At 36.6% G+C, this 18,532-nt stretch overlaps 1 protein-coding gene across 1 annotated transcript; it reads left to right on the top strand.

Annotated features, from left to right (window-relative positions):
• The first annotated feature begins 985 nt into the window (after positions 1–985).
• On the top strand, positions 986–4,255 carry LOC137049656 (calcitonin gene-related peptide 1). Its single transcript, XM_067428254.1, has 4 exons — positions 986–1,060; positions 1,429–1,527; positions 2,576–2,710; positions 3,718–4,255. The coding sequence occupies exons 2-4, from the start codon at positions 1,448–1,450 to the stop codon at positions 3,890–3,892; spliced, it is 390 nt and encodes a 129-aa protein (XP_067284355.1). The 5' UTR covers positions 986–1,060; positions 1,429–1,447; the 3' UTR covers positions 3,893–4,255.
• Positions 4,256–18,532: the final 14,277 nt, after the last annotated feature.

The raw sequence follows: 18,532 nt of genomic DNA on the forward strand, positions 1-18,532 counted from the left end.
TGTAGATGTGATCAGTCACTAAATTTTTTTTCAATTGGAGACTTGATTTTTTTTATATATATATATAGTGTAGTCTTATTAGTTTTAAAAAAGTATTTTGAAAGATGTAATATAACATGTAAATGTTAAAACACCTTTCATTAATACATTTCACTTTTAATTAGCCAATTACTGCTTATTTTGTTTTTTTTTCGCTAAATAAAAAACATGATACATTTTTAGCAAAAAAAAAAAAAAAATGTAATTCATGCCATTCCAAATCTTTCTTATGTAAAACAGATTGGAGGCTTTCAAGATAAAACAAAATTAAAAAATGTCCAAGAATTTACATCTTGGTGTGAATTATTCCTAAATAACTTTCATATTTAACGTTATCTATTCTGTTAAATTGCTTGTGCTGTACATTTCAGTCCCTGTGGATGGTTTTGATGGAAACTTCTTTTTGTTCTCTGACTTAAAATAAAGAGTGAATCATTGCTACTTTAATCCATGGGAGAGGAAAAGTATTGAGCTACAAGAGAGCATCAGTGTCTGGCATTCATTAAATGAACAAGCACACAAAGGAAAATCAGGCCTGACCCAACATCGATAATAATTTGAAAAAGTTTTTCCAGGTACAGCATTGATTTTTCTCCAAAAAACAATAATTAAAAAAAGAAGAGAGTTGAGTATAATGAGAGAATAAGAGTAGAAATTACTTGCTTTTTCCATTACAGGAAGGACTTCTTTTTACTCAAAGTCATCTGAAACATTATGACGTGAAGGCAGTTGATGATGATGTCCACGACGAACGTCATGACAAGCGTCAACGCCGCTTTTGACCCTTGCTGTTTGAATTCTTCAAGCTAACCCCCCTCCCGCCCCTCTCCCTCTCCATATACCCCTGATCTCTGCTGGAAATTGAGAGCTATATTTGGAGAAGTGTGATGATGTCACAAGTGGTTGAGGGTAGGAGCCTATAACAGAGCGGATGGATGGAGTGAGTGAATGAGTGTGTGAAAAACAGAGACATCGCCAGCACCTTCTGGAGCTGCTGTCCACTGGTTTGAAACCGCTGGAAGTGAGTACTTTTTCCCTTTATGGAAACTTTTTCTAGTATCATTAGGCACAACAACACTCTATATGAGTGTTTTTTTTTTTTTTTTTTTTTTTTTTTTTTTTTTTTTTACCTTAAAAGTGGCAAAATTGTGATTTTAATAATAGTAATGATAATGTTGTCCACTGTAATACAAGTTAAAAATACAAAATATGGAGTTTGTCTGGAAGGGAAGTTTTTGGGAGTAATCGAACGTCTAAAATGTTGGGGGGTAATGCTTTACATGTCTGAAATGTCCACAAAATGCTTTCCAGTGTTTTTGTAAGATCTTCTACTATGCCAGTTTTACTCATGCTGATGCCTCTTTTTTCCCCCCTTTTACTTTGCACAAGAAAAGTATTGCAGTCTGCCATGTATCATCTGAAATTGTCCTCCCAGATCCTTATCTTCCTTGTGATTCTGCATTGTGTCGCCACAGTCCCTCACAACAGGTATGTCTTTAACCCAATATAAAAAATCAAAATGTTTTGGGATGTATTTTGTATTCTGATTTTTGATCTATTCTTTTTAGGATGCTCCTTATCTAACCCCTAAAAAATTCTTCATTTGTGTTAACTAATGTAGAGAAGTTAATATCTTTCACTTAAAATCAGTTCATTTAAATTAAATCAGGGGCTGACATGTTTTACTTGTCAAATCGTTCATTAAATGCTTTTATTTTTAGAATAACAAAATTACTGAATATTTTCAATTATAGAAATTCAAAATTATATATCTCATCCGATTTAGAAGAAGCCAATCTATATCGATTTTTTTAAACGCCACTAAATAATTCCCTTACTTCTGCTTTTATGACTTCACTATTATTATAAAATGGGGAAATTAGTGATTTAGAAAGAGAAATGAGTGTCAATCTGCTGAAAGTAAAAATGTGCTGCTACCTCTATTTCTAGTTGATTTGACCTTTATATTTGACTTTTGTTAGTGTAGTCAGATTTTTATCAAATTATATAATTTTATGTGAATATAAACAATTAAAATAAATAATTTAGGCTAATGTTACACTCTTAAAAAGATTCTTTATTGGCATTGATGGTTCCACAAAGAACCTTTATCATCCACAGAACCTTTCCTCTACGCAAAAGGTTCTTTAGAATTTTTATTTATTTATTTATTATTTATTTATTTTATTTATTTTTTATTCTTCACACAAAGAAGAAACAAAAATGGTCAAATCTGAACGGTTCTGTGGGCAATCAAAAATGTTATTCTATGGCATAACTCAAAAAAAGTTACCTTTTTTTGTAAGAGTGTAATATTATATCACATCAAACACATTTTAAGTTTCCTGACAACTTGAGGTAGCACATTTGGTCCATCCTTGAGATGTAAAAACTCAGCTGCAAGTGTGTAAAAGTGTATGAGAATGGTATGACCAGCGGGTGTAAATGATCCACTTGCAACACATCTCCACTTCAGAAGATTGTCATAGAGAGTGGCACTCTGTAATAGTGCTTTGTGGCCTCTTCTTGTCGACAGGTACTCGCTTTCGCCCAATGAGCAGCCAGATGACTTGCGAGAGGCTGATGGATGGCTTTTTACAGATCTATCTGACAATCCCTTTGTGAGTTTTACAAGGCAACGGCCCCCGAGAGGTCTAAGTGCAGTGAACAGGTACTTGAGCAAATTAATTGGGTCAATTATGATTCATTGTTTAAAGATGTTTCCATTTTGGTAGGTAGTATCATCAAAGTAATTATATGCAGAACCTTTTTCACCAAGAGGTGCAGCATGTTAGTGGATCATCATCTCTGTAACACCATTCCAATCAGATTTGAGGGGAGGTTTATAGTTTATGTCAAGCTTAGTCTTGCAGGGTTAGGTGTTTCGTCATCTGTGTTATTCATTTATAATTTGCTTCTGGTTTTAGGTATAACTTATGGGCAGGGTTAGGCTTAGGGGTTAGGACAACATTTACATAAAGGAATGTTGTTTCAGAATTACCAAATATGTTGACCCAGAAAAACATTCTGTCAGCGTTCTGTCAGCGTTCTGTCAGGCGTTTTACATATAGAAACTTTTAGGGGTTCCCTTCATTTAATCAATTTATGAATTTAGTTTTAAATAATGGTATAAATTAAACAGCTCATAAACACACTTTATCGATAGAAAAAAAATGAAATAGTCCATTTAAACTTGTACCACTTGTACCTGCTTTAGCTTTTTTGAACTATTTTCATTAATCAATGTTATAGTCATTATTACTTGTGATCATACAATCGAGATTTTGCTTGTCTTCAAGCTTAGCCAAAGTCGTGCCTAAATTTGGCTTTAAAGTCAGCATGAAGCTGAAGTTGTGATAGTCTTTTATTCCTTGTTGTGATGTATAGCCAAGTGAAACGGCTTCTTTAACAAGAAAAAATGTTGGGCGGGATTTGATTTTGTCCATCGGGAATTGATTGGATCATTGTAGTTTGTAGTCATCCTATGTGAGTTAAAGGTTGCCCCACCCTCATGCCAGTAAACATGTTTTTAGAGAATCATTTATAATATTCAATAAAAGCAAGAACTGACTGAACAATTTTGATTTCATGGTGACTTGAATTATGGAAAAAAAAAATCATAAAGTAATTAATTGTAATTTATTTGACCAAATGACTCCCTTCTCGCCTACCTTTCAGTCATCACATCGAAAAGAGGAGGTGCAATACAGCCACCTGTGTTACTCAGAGATTAGCAGATTTTCTCGTCCGATCCAGCAACACCATCGGCACCGTCTATGCGCCAACCAACGTCGGATCTAACACTTATGGAAAGAGAGACCTGCTGCAGTCACCTCTTTACCTGCCCTTATAGTTCAAAGGCAACAAAACTGGGGGCTCGTCCGGGATTTGAACCTGAGGACTCTCGCACCCCAAAAGCGAGAAGCATACCCCTGCAGAAAAATAAATGTACTATGTATGATGATGAAAATTATTCTGTTTGTATGTTATTGCATTTGTTTTCATTTTTATTTGTTAATCCCCCCACTCACACACACACACACACGTTGTACACAAAAGAGAGTGCCTTTTGGTGTAAACAATTGTTTGCAGCATTTTCAGTTTATAGTTAACCTTGCATGATAATAAGGTTCTCAGACAACATATAGTGTTTTCAATCATGCTATAATGATGGCACATTAATAAACTGTATTATAAAAAGTACATGAATAGCAAAGGTAAACTGACATTTTGTTTTGATTCATTTTCTAATAAAAGAAAAAAAAGATAATCCACTTCTCTGCTCAATGTCATTACAATAAGGTCAATAAACCCATGGTCTACAAGATTTTTTGTTTATTATTGCAGGCCAATTTTCAAAGCAATTCAAGAGCAATAAAGCAAGAAAAGAATTAGAGCAAAAAGACTTATCGTTTAAACCACACTCATTTTTGTTCAAGAAAATTATTAAAAAGTGATATATAATCCTAAACAGAAAGGATCAAGTTCCATGTATTGCAAATGTGGTTATTACACATTCCACAAACATTAGCCATTAGAACTGTCTGACACCATCTGATTGGATGCGGAGGTCCCTATATCTTTTTTCATCTGTGTTTTGATGAACACAACATCAAGTTAATGCTCGCCGACATCAAGTGGTTGTATACATTGATTACTGTAGGCTATTATAGCCATAAAATACACTCAATTTATGCATTTTAGCTCATTTAAGACCTCTGACCCTGACTATCTAAAAAGAGTTCTTTCATAGACAAAAGCACATGTGCTGATGGTAAAACTGAGGAGGTACAAAAAAGGCATTTAAAACACTAACAGAGAAAACAGTTTTGGAAAGTATGTACACTAATTTTTTTTTTTTTTAAAGTTGTGAAAACTTAAAGGTTTAAGGCATCCAGATGCAGAACATTTTTGAGTTTTCTCAACTTAGGGTCAATTGTTGGACAAAATTAATTTGAGTTATCTCAACTTTTTTCATGTTAAATAGTTGAATAAATGTTAAAAGCTTTTAGCTTTTAGAAATAGTGGAAAAAAAATGTTTTTTACAGTGTACAAACACTTTTTATTGGCTCTTGCACCTTGACAAAAAATGTCCTCCATGTTAAGTATAAATTTAGCTCAAAGTTAAAAATTAAGATCAAGGACCAGACTTTGAACAGCTTAATGTTCAGATTATGAAAAAAAAAAAAAAAAAAAAAAAAAAAAAAGAACCTGAGATTTCAGCCGGATCTCACAAAAATGCATATAAATAGTACGAGTGTGCAATGTCGTGGAATGTATACGCCAAAACTCATATTGGCGTGTCTATGCCACACTGTTTTTCGGGTGCATATGATACGAACTTTATGGCGTATTATACATACAAACCCCCCACCCCACTACCCTAAACCTACCCAAGAGCGTGTCATATATACACCATAAAGTGCGTATAATACGTACGTGAAAAACAGCGTATCATATGCCCGTCAAAATGAGTTTTGGCATATACATTTCATGACATTGCACACTCGTACTATTTATAAGCATTTACATGTGATCGGGTTGGAGATTTAGTAGGATTGGAACTTTGACATTTTTGGCTAATTCATATTTGATCATGCACATTTACGTTCCAATTTTTGAATTAATTTGAATTAAATGTTTAATTCGAGCACTTACCATATAATAAATAAAAAATCTAGTCAACAACAGTTATTACTAAATTAGTATGCCAACTATTCATTTGCTTCATCAGGAAATCGGTCAGTGGCGGAAATTATTGTGTAATAATAGATTTTTAAAAATTTCATTGTGTCTTTAAAAATATGAAATATGAAGAGAAGGTCATTTTCTATTTATAATAATCCATAAAATGCATATAATTGGAGTTGTTTCTGTTCAAATGCTGTGGAATATGTGGAAAGGTCCCATATAAAACAAATGTGTGTGTATATATATATAATTATTTTTTATTACAAATTTGACTTGATTCCTGAAAATGATATGATATTGGTGCATTTCAGTATTTATAGTTTGCATAACTGCATTGCTAATTTCAGCTAATTGAGAAAAATGCTTTGGGTGGACATGTAAGAGAAAATAAATAAATACAATTAAATAATAATTTACAAAAATGCACCACTGGCACACACACATAAAAAAGTAATGTGAAAATGTTTTCATTTTTGACACCTGTTTCAATATTGTAGCCAACTCTACAAGAAAACATCTCCTTCATCATCAGTGACTATCATTTTGTGCACGTGTGAACTGGCAATCACAAAAATATTCAGTTCATTTTTCCTCTTCTCTCTGATGGTGAATGTCCACCGTGTGAGCAGTCGCACCCATTCTGTGGCTGCTTTAATAAAAAAGATGTTACAGAGACAGAAATAGATGAAATATATAAATGTAGCAGGTCCTGCTGCAATACACATGAATCAATCAAGCGGAAAAATACGTCAGTGACATTTCAGATAATGACTGATGCATCATCAGTCATTATAGATGGACATGTAAGGCCTAATGAAAGTTTCAGCCATACATTTTCACACAGTCCCTTTCTCATTCACAAGATCGGCATCTGTAATGATGAAATAAATGTCATGACTAGAAATTAATTTATGTTTACAACATCTACTAGAATATAGCCAAAAGTATTCCCTTTATAAGACATCCCTCTATAAGACCTCTATATTCCCTTTATAAGACATCCCTCCAAATCACTGAACCGTTGTTCCAATCACTTCAGTGGCCACGGATGTATAAAACTAAGGAGGTGTAAAAAAAAAAATAATGCAGACTGCTTCTACACACATTTGTGGAAGAATGAGTTGCTCTCAGGAGCTCACTGAATTTAATCATGGTTGCATGATATGTTGCCACTTGTGCAGTAACCAGTATGTAATTTGTGAAATATCCTCACTACTTAATATTCCACGGTCAACTGTTAGTGGTATTAAAACAATGTTTGGTGTTTTATAGTGAAAAAATGTTTTTTTTTTTTTTCAAGTGTTGGACTTGGCCTCTTAGTTCCAGTGGAATGAACTCTTAATGCTTCAGCATACCATGACATTTTGGACAATTTATTGCTCCCAACTTTGTGGGAACAGTTTGGGGATGGCTCCTTCCTTTTCCAAAATGACTGTGCACCAGTGCACAAAGCAAGGTTCATAAAGACATGGATGAGCGAGTTTGATGTGGAGGAACTTGACTGACCTGCGTCCTGAACTCAACCTGACAGAACACCTTTGGAAAGAATTAGAACGGAGACTGGCCTTCCAACATCATTGCATGAACTCACAAATACGCTTCTAAAAGAATGGTCCAAATATTCACATAAACAAATATTCCTAAACCTTGTGGAAAGCCTTCCCTGAAGAGTTGAAACTGTTATAGCTGCAACTCCATATTAAAGCCTACGGAGTAAGAATGGGATGTCAGACGTCCCAAACCTTTGGCAATATAGAGCTATGTGTCACCTCAAAATATTTACATTTTTACATTTACATTTAATCATTTAGCAGATGCTTTTATCCAAAGCGACTTACAAAAAAGGGTAGAGCAATAGAAGCAACGAAACAAACAAAGCCAACAACCTGTAAGAGCTCTTAGAAATCTCAATTAATTAGCACAGTACACAACTGTTTTTTTTTTTTTTTTTTTTTAGCCAGCTACAACAAATACTCACGTACGGAAAATACAGAACACTGGATTTGGATAGCTATGATAACAACCCATTAGGACTAAGGCTGATGCCCCAACTGTTGTCGTTAATGCGGATTCAGTGGCCCAATGGGTTGGTTTTGTATGGCATTCTAGCTAAACGCGCAGCAATAGCCATCGACAGCAAAAACTCACGTACGCAAAATACAGAACACTGGATTTTGGTAGCTATGATAACTATGTAACATACCCGCCTGAAGGCACAAATCCGGATGAGAGACGTAGATATGATCAGTAAGTGCTATTCTGTATTGGTCAAGTGCAATAGGAAAAGTGCAATTGGAAAAGATGTGTCTTAAGATGTTTTTTAAAAATGGCTACAGACTCGGCAGCACGAATTGAGATCGGCAGGTCATTCCACCAGGTGGGAACGGTCCAGGAAAATGTCCGTGAGAGCGATTTCATGCCTCTTTGGGATGAACCACGAGGCGCCGCTCATTCGCAGAACGCAAGCTTCTGGAGGGTGTGTAAGTCTGAACAATTGAGTTTAGGTATAATGGTGCAGAACCAGTGGTTGTTTTGTAGGCGAGAACTAGAGCCTTGAATTTGATGCGAGCAGCCATTGGCAACCAGTGCAGTTTGATGAAGAGAGGCGTAACATGCGTTCTCTTCGGCTCATTAAAGACCACTCTCGCCGCTGCATTCTGGATCAGCTGCAAGGGTTTGATAGTGCATGCTGGAAGCCCAGCCAGAAGAGCATTACAATAATCCAGTCTGGAGAGAACAAGAGCTTGAACCAGGAGTTGTGCAGCCTGTTCTGATAAGAAGGGTCTAATCGTTCTAATGTTGTATAAAGCAAATCTGCAGGACCGGGCTGTTGCAGTAATGTGGTCAGTGAAGTTTAACTGGTCATCAATCACAACTCCAAGGTTCCTGGCTGTCCTTGATGGAGTTATGGTCGATGAACCAAGCTGAATGGAGAAATTTTGATGAAGTGCTGGGTTGGTTGAGAAAACAAGTAATTCTGTCTTTGCAAGATTGAGTTTAAGATGATGCTCTTTCATCCAGTCAGAAATGTCTGTCAGACAGGCAGCGATATGAACACTGACTGTAGGATCATCTGGTTGAAATGAGAAGTAGAGTTGAGTGTCATCAGCATAGCAGTGATAGGAAAAGCCATGTTTCTGAATGACGGAACCTAATGATGACATGTAGATGGAGAAGAGAAGTGGTCCAAGGACTGAGCCCTGGGGAACCCCAGTAGCTAGACGATGTGACTTAGACACTACACCTCTCCATGACACCCTGTAGGACCTACCAGAGAGGTAAGACCTGAACCACTGGAGGGCAGTTCCTGAGATACCCATCGTCTTAAGTGTTGACAGGAGGATCTGGTGGTTAACTGTGTCAAAAGCAGCAGACAGATCCAGCAGAATGAGAACTGAGGATTTGGAAGCTGCTTTTGCCAGTCTCAGTGCCTCAGTTACCGAGAGCAAGGCAGTCTCAGTCGAATGGCCGCTTTTGAAGCCGGATTGGTTGTTGTCTAGGAGGTTGTCCCTTTCAAGAAACATAGAGAGTTGATTGAATACAACTCGCTCAAGGGTCTTTGCAATGAAAGGCAGAAGGGATACCGGTCGGTAGTTTTCTAAAAGTGCTGGATTCAGAGAGGGTTTCTTAAGTAGTGGGGTTATCCGAGCCTGCTTAAATGCTGTGGGAAAGGTTCCCGTATGAAGAGAAGTGTTGACAATGTGAGTGAGTGCAGGAGTGATTGAAGAAGAAATAGCCTGAAGGAGGTGAGTGGGAATAGGATCAAGTGGACAGGTAGTAGGGTGATTGGAAAGGATGAGTTTAGAAATATCTGCCTCGGAGAGCGGAGAGAAGGATGGAAGCGTGTTCGTGTTAGTTGTTGAGATGTGCTTGTCAGTTTGTGATGAGGAGAACTGTTTGCTGATGAGGGATGTTTTGTTTGTAAAAAATGATGCAAAGTCATCAGCTGTAAGAGTTGATGAAGGAGGGGGAGGAGGAGGACAAAGGAGAGAGGAGAATGTTTTAAAGAGTTGGCGAGAGTCAGAGCAATTGTTGATTTTGTTGTGGTAGTATGTTGTTTTAGCAGTGGAGACATTTGTAGAGAAAGAAGAGAGAAGCGACTGATACAAGGTAAGGTCAGTATAGTTTTTAGATTTCTGCCATTTCCTCTCTGCCGCCCTGAGTCCAGAGCGATGTTCACGGAGAACTTCAGACAGCCAGGGGGCAGATGGGGTGGGGCGGGCTGGTCTGGATGAGAGGGGGCAAAAACTGTCTAAGGAGGATGTTAGAGTGGAGCAAAGAGTGTTGGTAGCACTGTTAGTGTCCAGTGCTGAGAACTGAGCAGGTGGAGGGAGTGAAGATGAAACCATAGTGGATAGGCGAGAGGGAGAGAGGGAGCGTAGATTACGCCGAAAGGTAATCTGTGTAGGAGTGCGTGTTGTATCAGGAGTCAGTATGAGGTTAAGAGTGATGAGAAAGTGGTCTGAGGTGTGTAATGGAGTAACTAAAGTGTTGTCTGTGGAGCAGTTGCGTGTGTAGACCAGGTCTAATTGGTTACCTGATCTGTGAGTAGCCGTAGTAGATACTAACTTAAGGTCAAATGAAGTCAGTAGAGTGCTGAAGTCTGCAGCTAGGTGTTTATCAAGATGGATGTTGAAGTCGCCAAGCAGAATCAGTGGAGTGCCATCCTCAGGGAAGCTAGAAAGTAACACATCCAACTCCTCCACAAAGTTACCGAGGTGACCTGGAGGACGATAGACCACTACCACATGGATTTTAACAGGGTGAGTAATAGTGATTGAGTGCGATTCAAATGAATTGGCCGGTAGAGACGGTAATGGATCAAATTTCCAATCATTTGAGATAAGCAAACCAGTACCCCCACCCCTCCCAATAGGCCGAGGAGTGTGTGAAAAAGTTAAATTGGTTGAAAGGGCTGCAGGAGTGGCAGTGTCCTCTGGTTTGATCCAGGTCTCAGTTAGGGCCATGAGGCCGAGCTGAGAATGAGTCCCAATAGATGAAATGAAGTCTGCTTTGTTTACAGCAGACTGACAATTCCAGAGACCAATTGGAATAGAGAGTAAAGTAGCAGAGGATGTTAGGATATAGCGCAAATTATTAGGATTGCGGCGTCTCGTGCGTACAGAGCGTGAATTACGAGTGCTAGTAGTTATAGTTGAGATTTGAAAGCACATGGTGAATACAGATCAGTGAAAAGGCCAGATCGTAATTAGAAAAGAGCCGAACACAAATAATGAAAGGAAGATGATACTCAAGTGCCTTGTCGGGGTCCTTGCTCGCGAGGAGTTGCACAGGGAAGAGTTGAAGTCTTTACACTCGTCGGTCTTCACACAAGGAGGGCTTCACACTGCCGCTTCCGCTGCCGCGGACTATCACGCTATTTATACTCACTTGAGTATCGTTATTGAAAGCAGCTGGGAACGCCCCCAACAAACTGACTCCCAACGTGGCAAAGACCAAACAAATGCTAACTCAACAAATGCTAACTCCCACACACACCACCAGAATACACCAAAACTACTAATACACACCACTGCACCACACAGACACACTTATCCAACAACAAATGAACAAACAATCAAAAATGAGAAAAGTTACAAACACTTACACAGTAGTTGTCTATCAGTCAATCAATGCTTCACCTCTAGCCAGCTGCTAACAAACACACGAGGCTTTTAATACCTCGCTGGCCACGCCCCCAACAAACTGACTCCCAACGTGGCAAAGACCAAACAAATGCTAACTCAACAAATGCTAACTCCCACACACACCACCAGAATACACCAAAACTACTAATACACACCACTGCACCACACAGACACACTTATCCAACAACAAATGTACAAACAATCAAAAATGAGAAAAGTTACAAACACTTACACAGTAGTTGTCTATCAGTCAATCAATGCTTCACCTCATATTTGTATTTACACTTTAGAGAACTAGAGTATGTGTAGTTACACTTTATTTTAAGGTGACATAGTTACACATAAATACATATACTTACCTTAGTGATAACAGTAAATTATGCCTATTACAAGTAACCTAACCTAACCATAACTTTGTAGTAAATACATGTATATAATTAATATTATGCAGTACTTATGTGAGTACTTATGTGTCAAATTGTTACTATAGGATTAGGAAATTATGCATAATTACATGCAACAAAATCCTAATCCTAATATAACCCTATAGTAAGTTAGTACATAACTATATAATTAGCCTACAATGTAACACGGACACCTTAAAAAAAAGTGTAACCCTTTATTTTAAGGTGTCCGTGTTACATTGTAGGCTAATTATATAGTTATGTACTAACTTACTATAGGGTTATATTAGGATTAGGATTTTGTTGCATGTAATTATGCATAATTTCCTAATCCTATAGTAACAATTTGACACTTTAAAATAAAGTGCTACCAAATAATTTGTAAGTAATTTAAGTTATTATTTAATATAATGTCAGTGTTAACTATCTTAAATATATGCTTCCATTTCTTTACGAAATATATATATATATATTAATGAGAAATACAACACTGAAACACTTCATATCATTTCCCCTTAGAATCAACATCCTAATTATCCTGACGTTGTACGAAATATGGTTTTGCCCTATTGTGACATCATTTCTATTCTGATCTAAGCGTATAAAACAAGGGAGGATGTTTCCTGTATTAATATAACGGTAAATAATAGGATTGGCTGTGGTCACGGATAATTTGGCGGTTGATATATCAGTCACAATGACGTGAGTCTCCACAAGGAGGTTAAAGGCTACAGACTCTGTTCAGTGCAGTTAATATGGCTGACATACAGGGCCATCAGATCCATTACGCGCACAGACTAGACAGAGAGGAGAAGGGAGGGGAGCATGAGTTCAAGTGTGACTCATTTAATTTGGATAATTAACTTGTACTTTTTAATTAGGCCAATGGAAAGTTAGTTAATAGTGTGTTATTTTGCCCAGTGCAACTGATGTTTCATATATCATGCCTGCTTTCTTACTGGAACATTTTACTAGAACATTTTTGCAGGTTTTACTTTCAGAACTTATTTTGTTAAGTATCTACTTTATGTCATATGTTTATCATTAGCAAAATATGTGTAATAATGCTGGTGTCTTACTGGGATTCTAACTAATACATATATATATATATATATATATATATATATATATATATATATATATATATATATATATATATATATATATATATATATATATATATATATATATAGTGCAAACACTGTGTGTGTGCAAACATTAATTGCAATTAAATACAATTGTACTGCATTTTACATTTACATGGAATTTGTTGAACTTTAGTGTGTTTTCTGACTTAATTATTACATGCAATTAACCAATTACTTCTCCTACATCTTTCACATGTGTCCTGAAGTATTTATGGCAAACAAAATATACTTTAATGTATTTTCTATTGAAGTTTGTATATACACAAGTTTTTAAATATATTTATATTACACGTGATGATGAAGTTGCTATTTACTTTCTCCAAACTGCTTTATTCTCTAAAGGATTCTGGGGATCATATAAAGTATATTAATTTGAATTAATATATAGCACTACAGTTGAACTATAATCATATACTTTTCATATGATTTAGTATGTTAATCAATACATTAAAGTAAATCTACTTCTTTAAATCAGGATAAAAGATTATTAAATCATAATGATTTAAAATGTACTTTAACAATTATGATTATTATAGACATTTTTACATATTCCACTTTTTAGTGTTTTAAAAACATCATAACATAATTACACTTAAGTAGCTTTTAACTGAATTTATTATCTTCAAGTATAGTTGTTAAGATTTTAAGTACACTACAAGTGTACATTGAATACAATAAGGCACAGTTGTTTTTCCCAGGAGCAGCTTAGCTGTTGTCTAGCTATCACCAGTATAAACCAGTACGTTATTGGTTCCCGCAAAAGTGTGACATAAGCACTAGGAATGAATGGGTGGACAGACTGAACTGCAGGGTGAAATCAAAACATCGGCAGATCAGGCTGGGTTTACCCAGTCTAGCTTAAAGGTGCACTATGTAGTATTTTTGCAGTAAAATATCCAAAAACCACTAGGCCGGTGTTATATATTTTGATTAGTTGAGTACCTACAATATCCCAAATGTTTCCAATTATTTGTAAATTGTGAGAAAATTGCTATTTTAACTAAGGACAGGGACATTTCAGCATAGCGTTTGAGGAAGACGCCTGTCAATTGTGTCATATCTGTGTTACCCTCGGTTTCGGGTTTTACTTGGCAGGAGCGCTTTACTCTTTGCAGTGTGAACAAGTGAACGCACGGAGTAACGTCATAACATCATTTTAAACACACTTAAATGTATCTAATATGATAAACAGAGCTCTATTACCTCATAATCATAACCGGAAGAGCGGATCAGTGCAGGCGCCCGGCGAATGTGTCCCGTCCCATCATAATAAAAGTCCTGGTACTCGCGAGCCGTGTGTTTGTTTAACAATCGCTCTAGCGGCCGTGCTCAGCTCCACAGCACTCGGTCCTGCTCTGCTTCACACTACAGTAACGTTAATAACCGCATGCATGAACGTGATTTCTGCCCGAGTCCTATTTTCCACCGGCTGTGAGGTGAAGACCACATGTCCCAAGATACTGCATTCAAACTTGGTGTCATCAAACTACGCATTTGTTTTGAATAGGCGCCCTCCAGTGGAACAGAAAGTTGCAAAGTGCACCTTTCACTGAAAACCAACATCTTAACGTTGTCGTTTCAGCAGGTACTTTTTTTTTTACTTCTAGTGCTGTTAAATCGATTAATCGTGATTAATTGCATGTAACATACACAAGTTTGTATACACACACACACACACACACACACACACACACACACACACACACACACACACACACACACACACACACACACACACACACACACACACACACTTTTGTTTTTATGAATTGTTGGGAAATTCCATAGGCGTAATTGTTTGTATACAGTTTTCTATCCCCTTACACTGCCCCTACCCCTAAACCCGTCACATGAAATATTCTGCATTTTTACTTTCTCAAAAAAACAACAACAACAACCTCATTTTGTATGATTTATAAGCAATTTGAAAAATGGAGACATGGGTAATGTCCTCATAAGTCACCTTCTCCTTGTAATACCTATCATAACCATTAAATTTGTGTCCTGATATGTCACAACAACATGCCCACACACACACAAATCCCTGGCAAATCAAGCTCTTACTCAGTTAGCTGCAAATCAGCAAAACCATCTTAAAGTTGTCGTTTCAGAAGGTTATTGCGTCAAATTTGTACACACACACGTTTACAGGACTCATTTCATTTATCAGTGAGTGTTTCTATCGTTCTGAGTGATGTAGTGAATGTAGTAACTTTTCGAGTTTAACGTCGGGGGAAAATGACACATGCGGTGAGTGCGAGAACAAAGGAAGATTAGCCTAAAGAACAAACAGCAGCAGGCCACACATGCAGTTCATTAGGTTAGAATAACTCGGCATGTTCCGAGAAGAGAATATTACCATATGAGCTTTCCTGTCCAATGAACTTAAGTTATCCTCATGTCCAGAGGCATCTCTTTCTATGAAGATCGAAAAAGTGGGTTGATGTGCCACATTTTGGGCAGTGTTTTAACATGTCTAAGGGGCATATCAACATTATCAACATATCAACATTTAAGGGGTATGGCAGTGCACACAGTAATTCATATAACACTTCTGTGTCCGTGTATGTTATTCTGATATTTTTTCACTTGTTTTGACACATTTGACACTCTTGGTTTATTTTCAGTCAGTGACTCATGAAAGCAACACTCTTCAGACATAAAAATCAGAGGACATTACATGTATCCCATTTTATACCGGCTATATGTAATTACCTGGAGCACTTACAACAGTGCTGATATTTATAAAAAACACTTGCTCGTGTGATGTTGCTGTATTAACAGATATGACAGTTCATAATATGTCAACAATATGATTTTTTTTTTTTTTTTTTTTTTTTTACAATCATCATACAATTATCCAACAAACAACAAAATTACCATCCCAAACCAACCTAACCATAGTTTATCAGTCAGAATAGTCTATGGTCTTCAAGCATCAAACTATTACCAGATATATAAATTATTGTCTCTTGTAAAAACTATACGCTTTAGCATACTTTTAAAAATAATACTTATAGCCTACTTTAAAGGGTAGTTCTAGTTCACCCAAAAATGAAAATGATCCCATAATTTACTTACCCTCAAGCCATCTTCTCAACTAACTCTTTAAATGCAAACTGAATGATGATATTTTAAATTAATTTAGAATGTATCATAATTCAAATTGATATGAAGAACTAGTTAACTTAAGTAATACTTCTGCGTGTTTACATGCAATTTCATAATTATTTTTATTGTCTTTGAAATGGAAAATGTAGAAAATGTACAACCTTTATATGGACTACAATACTAAATGTAATTTATATAAAAAATAGGCTATTAACTTTAATTATAAATCAAATAACACTATACAGTTAAACTATGATGAAATACTTTGCTTTATATATATATATATATATATATATATATATATATATATATATATATATATAAGGAGAGAGAGAGAGAGAGAGAGAGAGAGAGAGAGAGAGAGAGAGAGAGAGAGAGAGAGAGAGAGAGAGAGAGAGAGAGAGAGAAAGAGGCCTACTTTTTTAAAGCATGACAAAATATTATTAAAACATTATTTAAAATATATTTTGAATTTAAGAACTATTCATGAAAGTGCACTCTCTTTAAGTAGGGTGATATCAGGTAAAATGGGCCATCAGGTAAAATGGGCAATTTAAGGTTTGGGGGTCCTACCCCCTCTGGAATTTGAAGCCAATGACTGCAAAGGATTTCAAACGGTTGTCATAACTGTACTTGACAAGTAACAGATGATTTTATTGGTTTATGGTTGCTATGGTCGGTGGGGCAATGATTCAAATCAAGACTGCACCAGAAAGCTGCATGATAAGTAGCCTGGCATACCAAATCTAACTAAACTACAATAAGGATTATAACTCTATAATAAAAAAAAACATGCACATAAAAAACTATGTACAATATCTGTCTTGATTGCATCCATCAGATATAATGCTGTTAGTTTGGTATATTAACATATTTTTTTAAAAAGTGATGATTTTCTTGGTGGCCCAATTTACCTTAACCCACCAAGGTAAAATGGGCCACATGGTTTCAGCTAAAATGGGCCATCCTCTGTGTCACTCACAAACACACGTGTGTGTGTGTGTGTGTGTGTGTGTGTGTGTGTGTGTGTGTGTGTGTGTGTGTGTGTGTGTGTGTGTGTGTGTGTGTGCTTATATGTTTTTCTAGCCTGGTGGGGACTTCAACCTGAATGCCTACAGACTCATGGGGACTTGTGTCATTGTTGGGACCTAAATTGAGGTCCCCATGGGTACAAAAGCTTATAAATCATACAGAATTAGTTCTTTGGAAATATAAAAATGCAGAAAGTTTTGTGTGATGGATAGGTTTAGGGGTAGGGTCAGTGTAGGGGGATATAATATGGTTTGAACAGTATAAAAACCATAACGTCTATGGTGAGTCCCCAAAAAGATAGCGCACCAGACATCTGCGTGTGTGGCCTGGTAAACCCTACGTTATGGGGACAAAACGTCCCCACAAAGATGGCAATATCCGAAATCCTTGTCCTTGGGGGTACATATTTTGGTCCCCATGAGGAAAACCTGTGTGGGTAGGTTTAGGGGTAGGGGCCGTGTAGGGGGATAGAATGTACAGATTATACATCATAAAAACCATTATGCCTATGGAAAGTCCCCATAAAACTTGGAAACACAATGTGTGTGTGTGTGTGTGTGTGTGTGTGTGTGTCTGTGTATGTCCGTACACACACACACACGCGCACACCGAACACCACGCACATGCACAGGACTCACACACACACACACACACACACACACACACACACACACACACACACACACACACACACACACACACACACACACACACACACACACACACACACACACACACACACACACACATTGACATCAGTTCATTGATCTATGCTGTTCCAAAATTGACATTTTTTAATTGCACAATTGAATATGTGGGTTTGCACCCAAAATGTGTGTTTTTTTTAATGGCACACTTGAATATGTTTGTTTAATGCAGTTTAAATGTCAAGTGGCTGTTTAAGCAATTGTGTTTTAAAATTAAAATGGATGATAAATTAATATTTCCCTTTGCAGTTTGACTGGCCCATTTTACCTGAAACTCCGGCCCATTTTACCTGAAACTGTTCATGCAAAAAAGTTGGCACAGCTGATGTTTCAATAACTGTAGGGCCTTAATGATTATATTTTAGTACAAAATTTCAGCACAAAAGTATCAGAAACAGTCATTATTAATCATAAAAACACATGGAAAAGGCATATATGGTATTGTATTATTGTCCCATGCGATTTACCAAAAAGTGGCCCAATTTACCTGATATCACCCTACACTTAAGTTAAGTGACCTTTTTCATTTATTCATTATATTTGAAACTGTCTTTTTAAAGCCACAGTGCACATTCAATACAATTGAATTAGCTTTTTTTTTTTGTTTTCACACAGTCCATACTATAAACCTTTAAAGGTTGTCCACGACAGGTTTTGACCTTTTAATATCTTTAACGGGAATTCATGAGGCTCTATGTACCTCGTATATTTTAGCGCATTCTGTATGACCCTCAACGCTCTCTGTAGTCAGC

Source organism: Pseudorasbora parva, chromosome 20, assembly GCF_024679245.1.
Source record: "Pseudorasbora parva isolate DD20220531a chromosome 20, ASM2467924v1, whole genome shotgun sequence".
Classification (NCBI taxonomy): Eukaryota; Metazoa; Chordata; class Actinopteri; order Cypriniformes; family Gobionidae; genus Pseudorasbora; species Pseudorasbora parva.

Excerpts from the sequence above, each read along its gene's own strand:
- LOC137049656 (XM_067428254.1), top strand. The coding sequence starts at position 1,448 with ATGTATCATCTGAAATTGTCCTCCCAGATCCTTATCTTCCTTGTGATT. Across the intron at positions 1,528-2,575 it reads GCCACAGTCCCTCACAACAG|GTACTCGCTTTCGCCCAATG; the intron begins GTATGTCTTTAA and ends TCTTGTCGACAG. Across the intron at positions 2,711-3,717 it reads GGTCTAAGTGCAGTGAACAG|TCATCACATCGAAAAGAGGA; the intron begins GTACTTGAGCAA and ends CCTACCTTTCAG.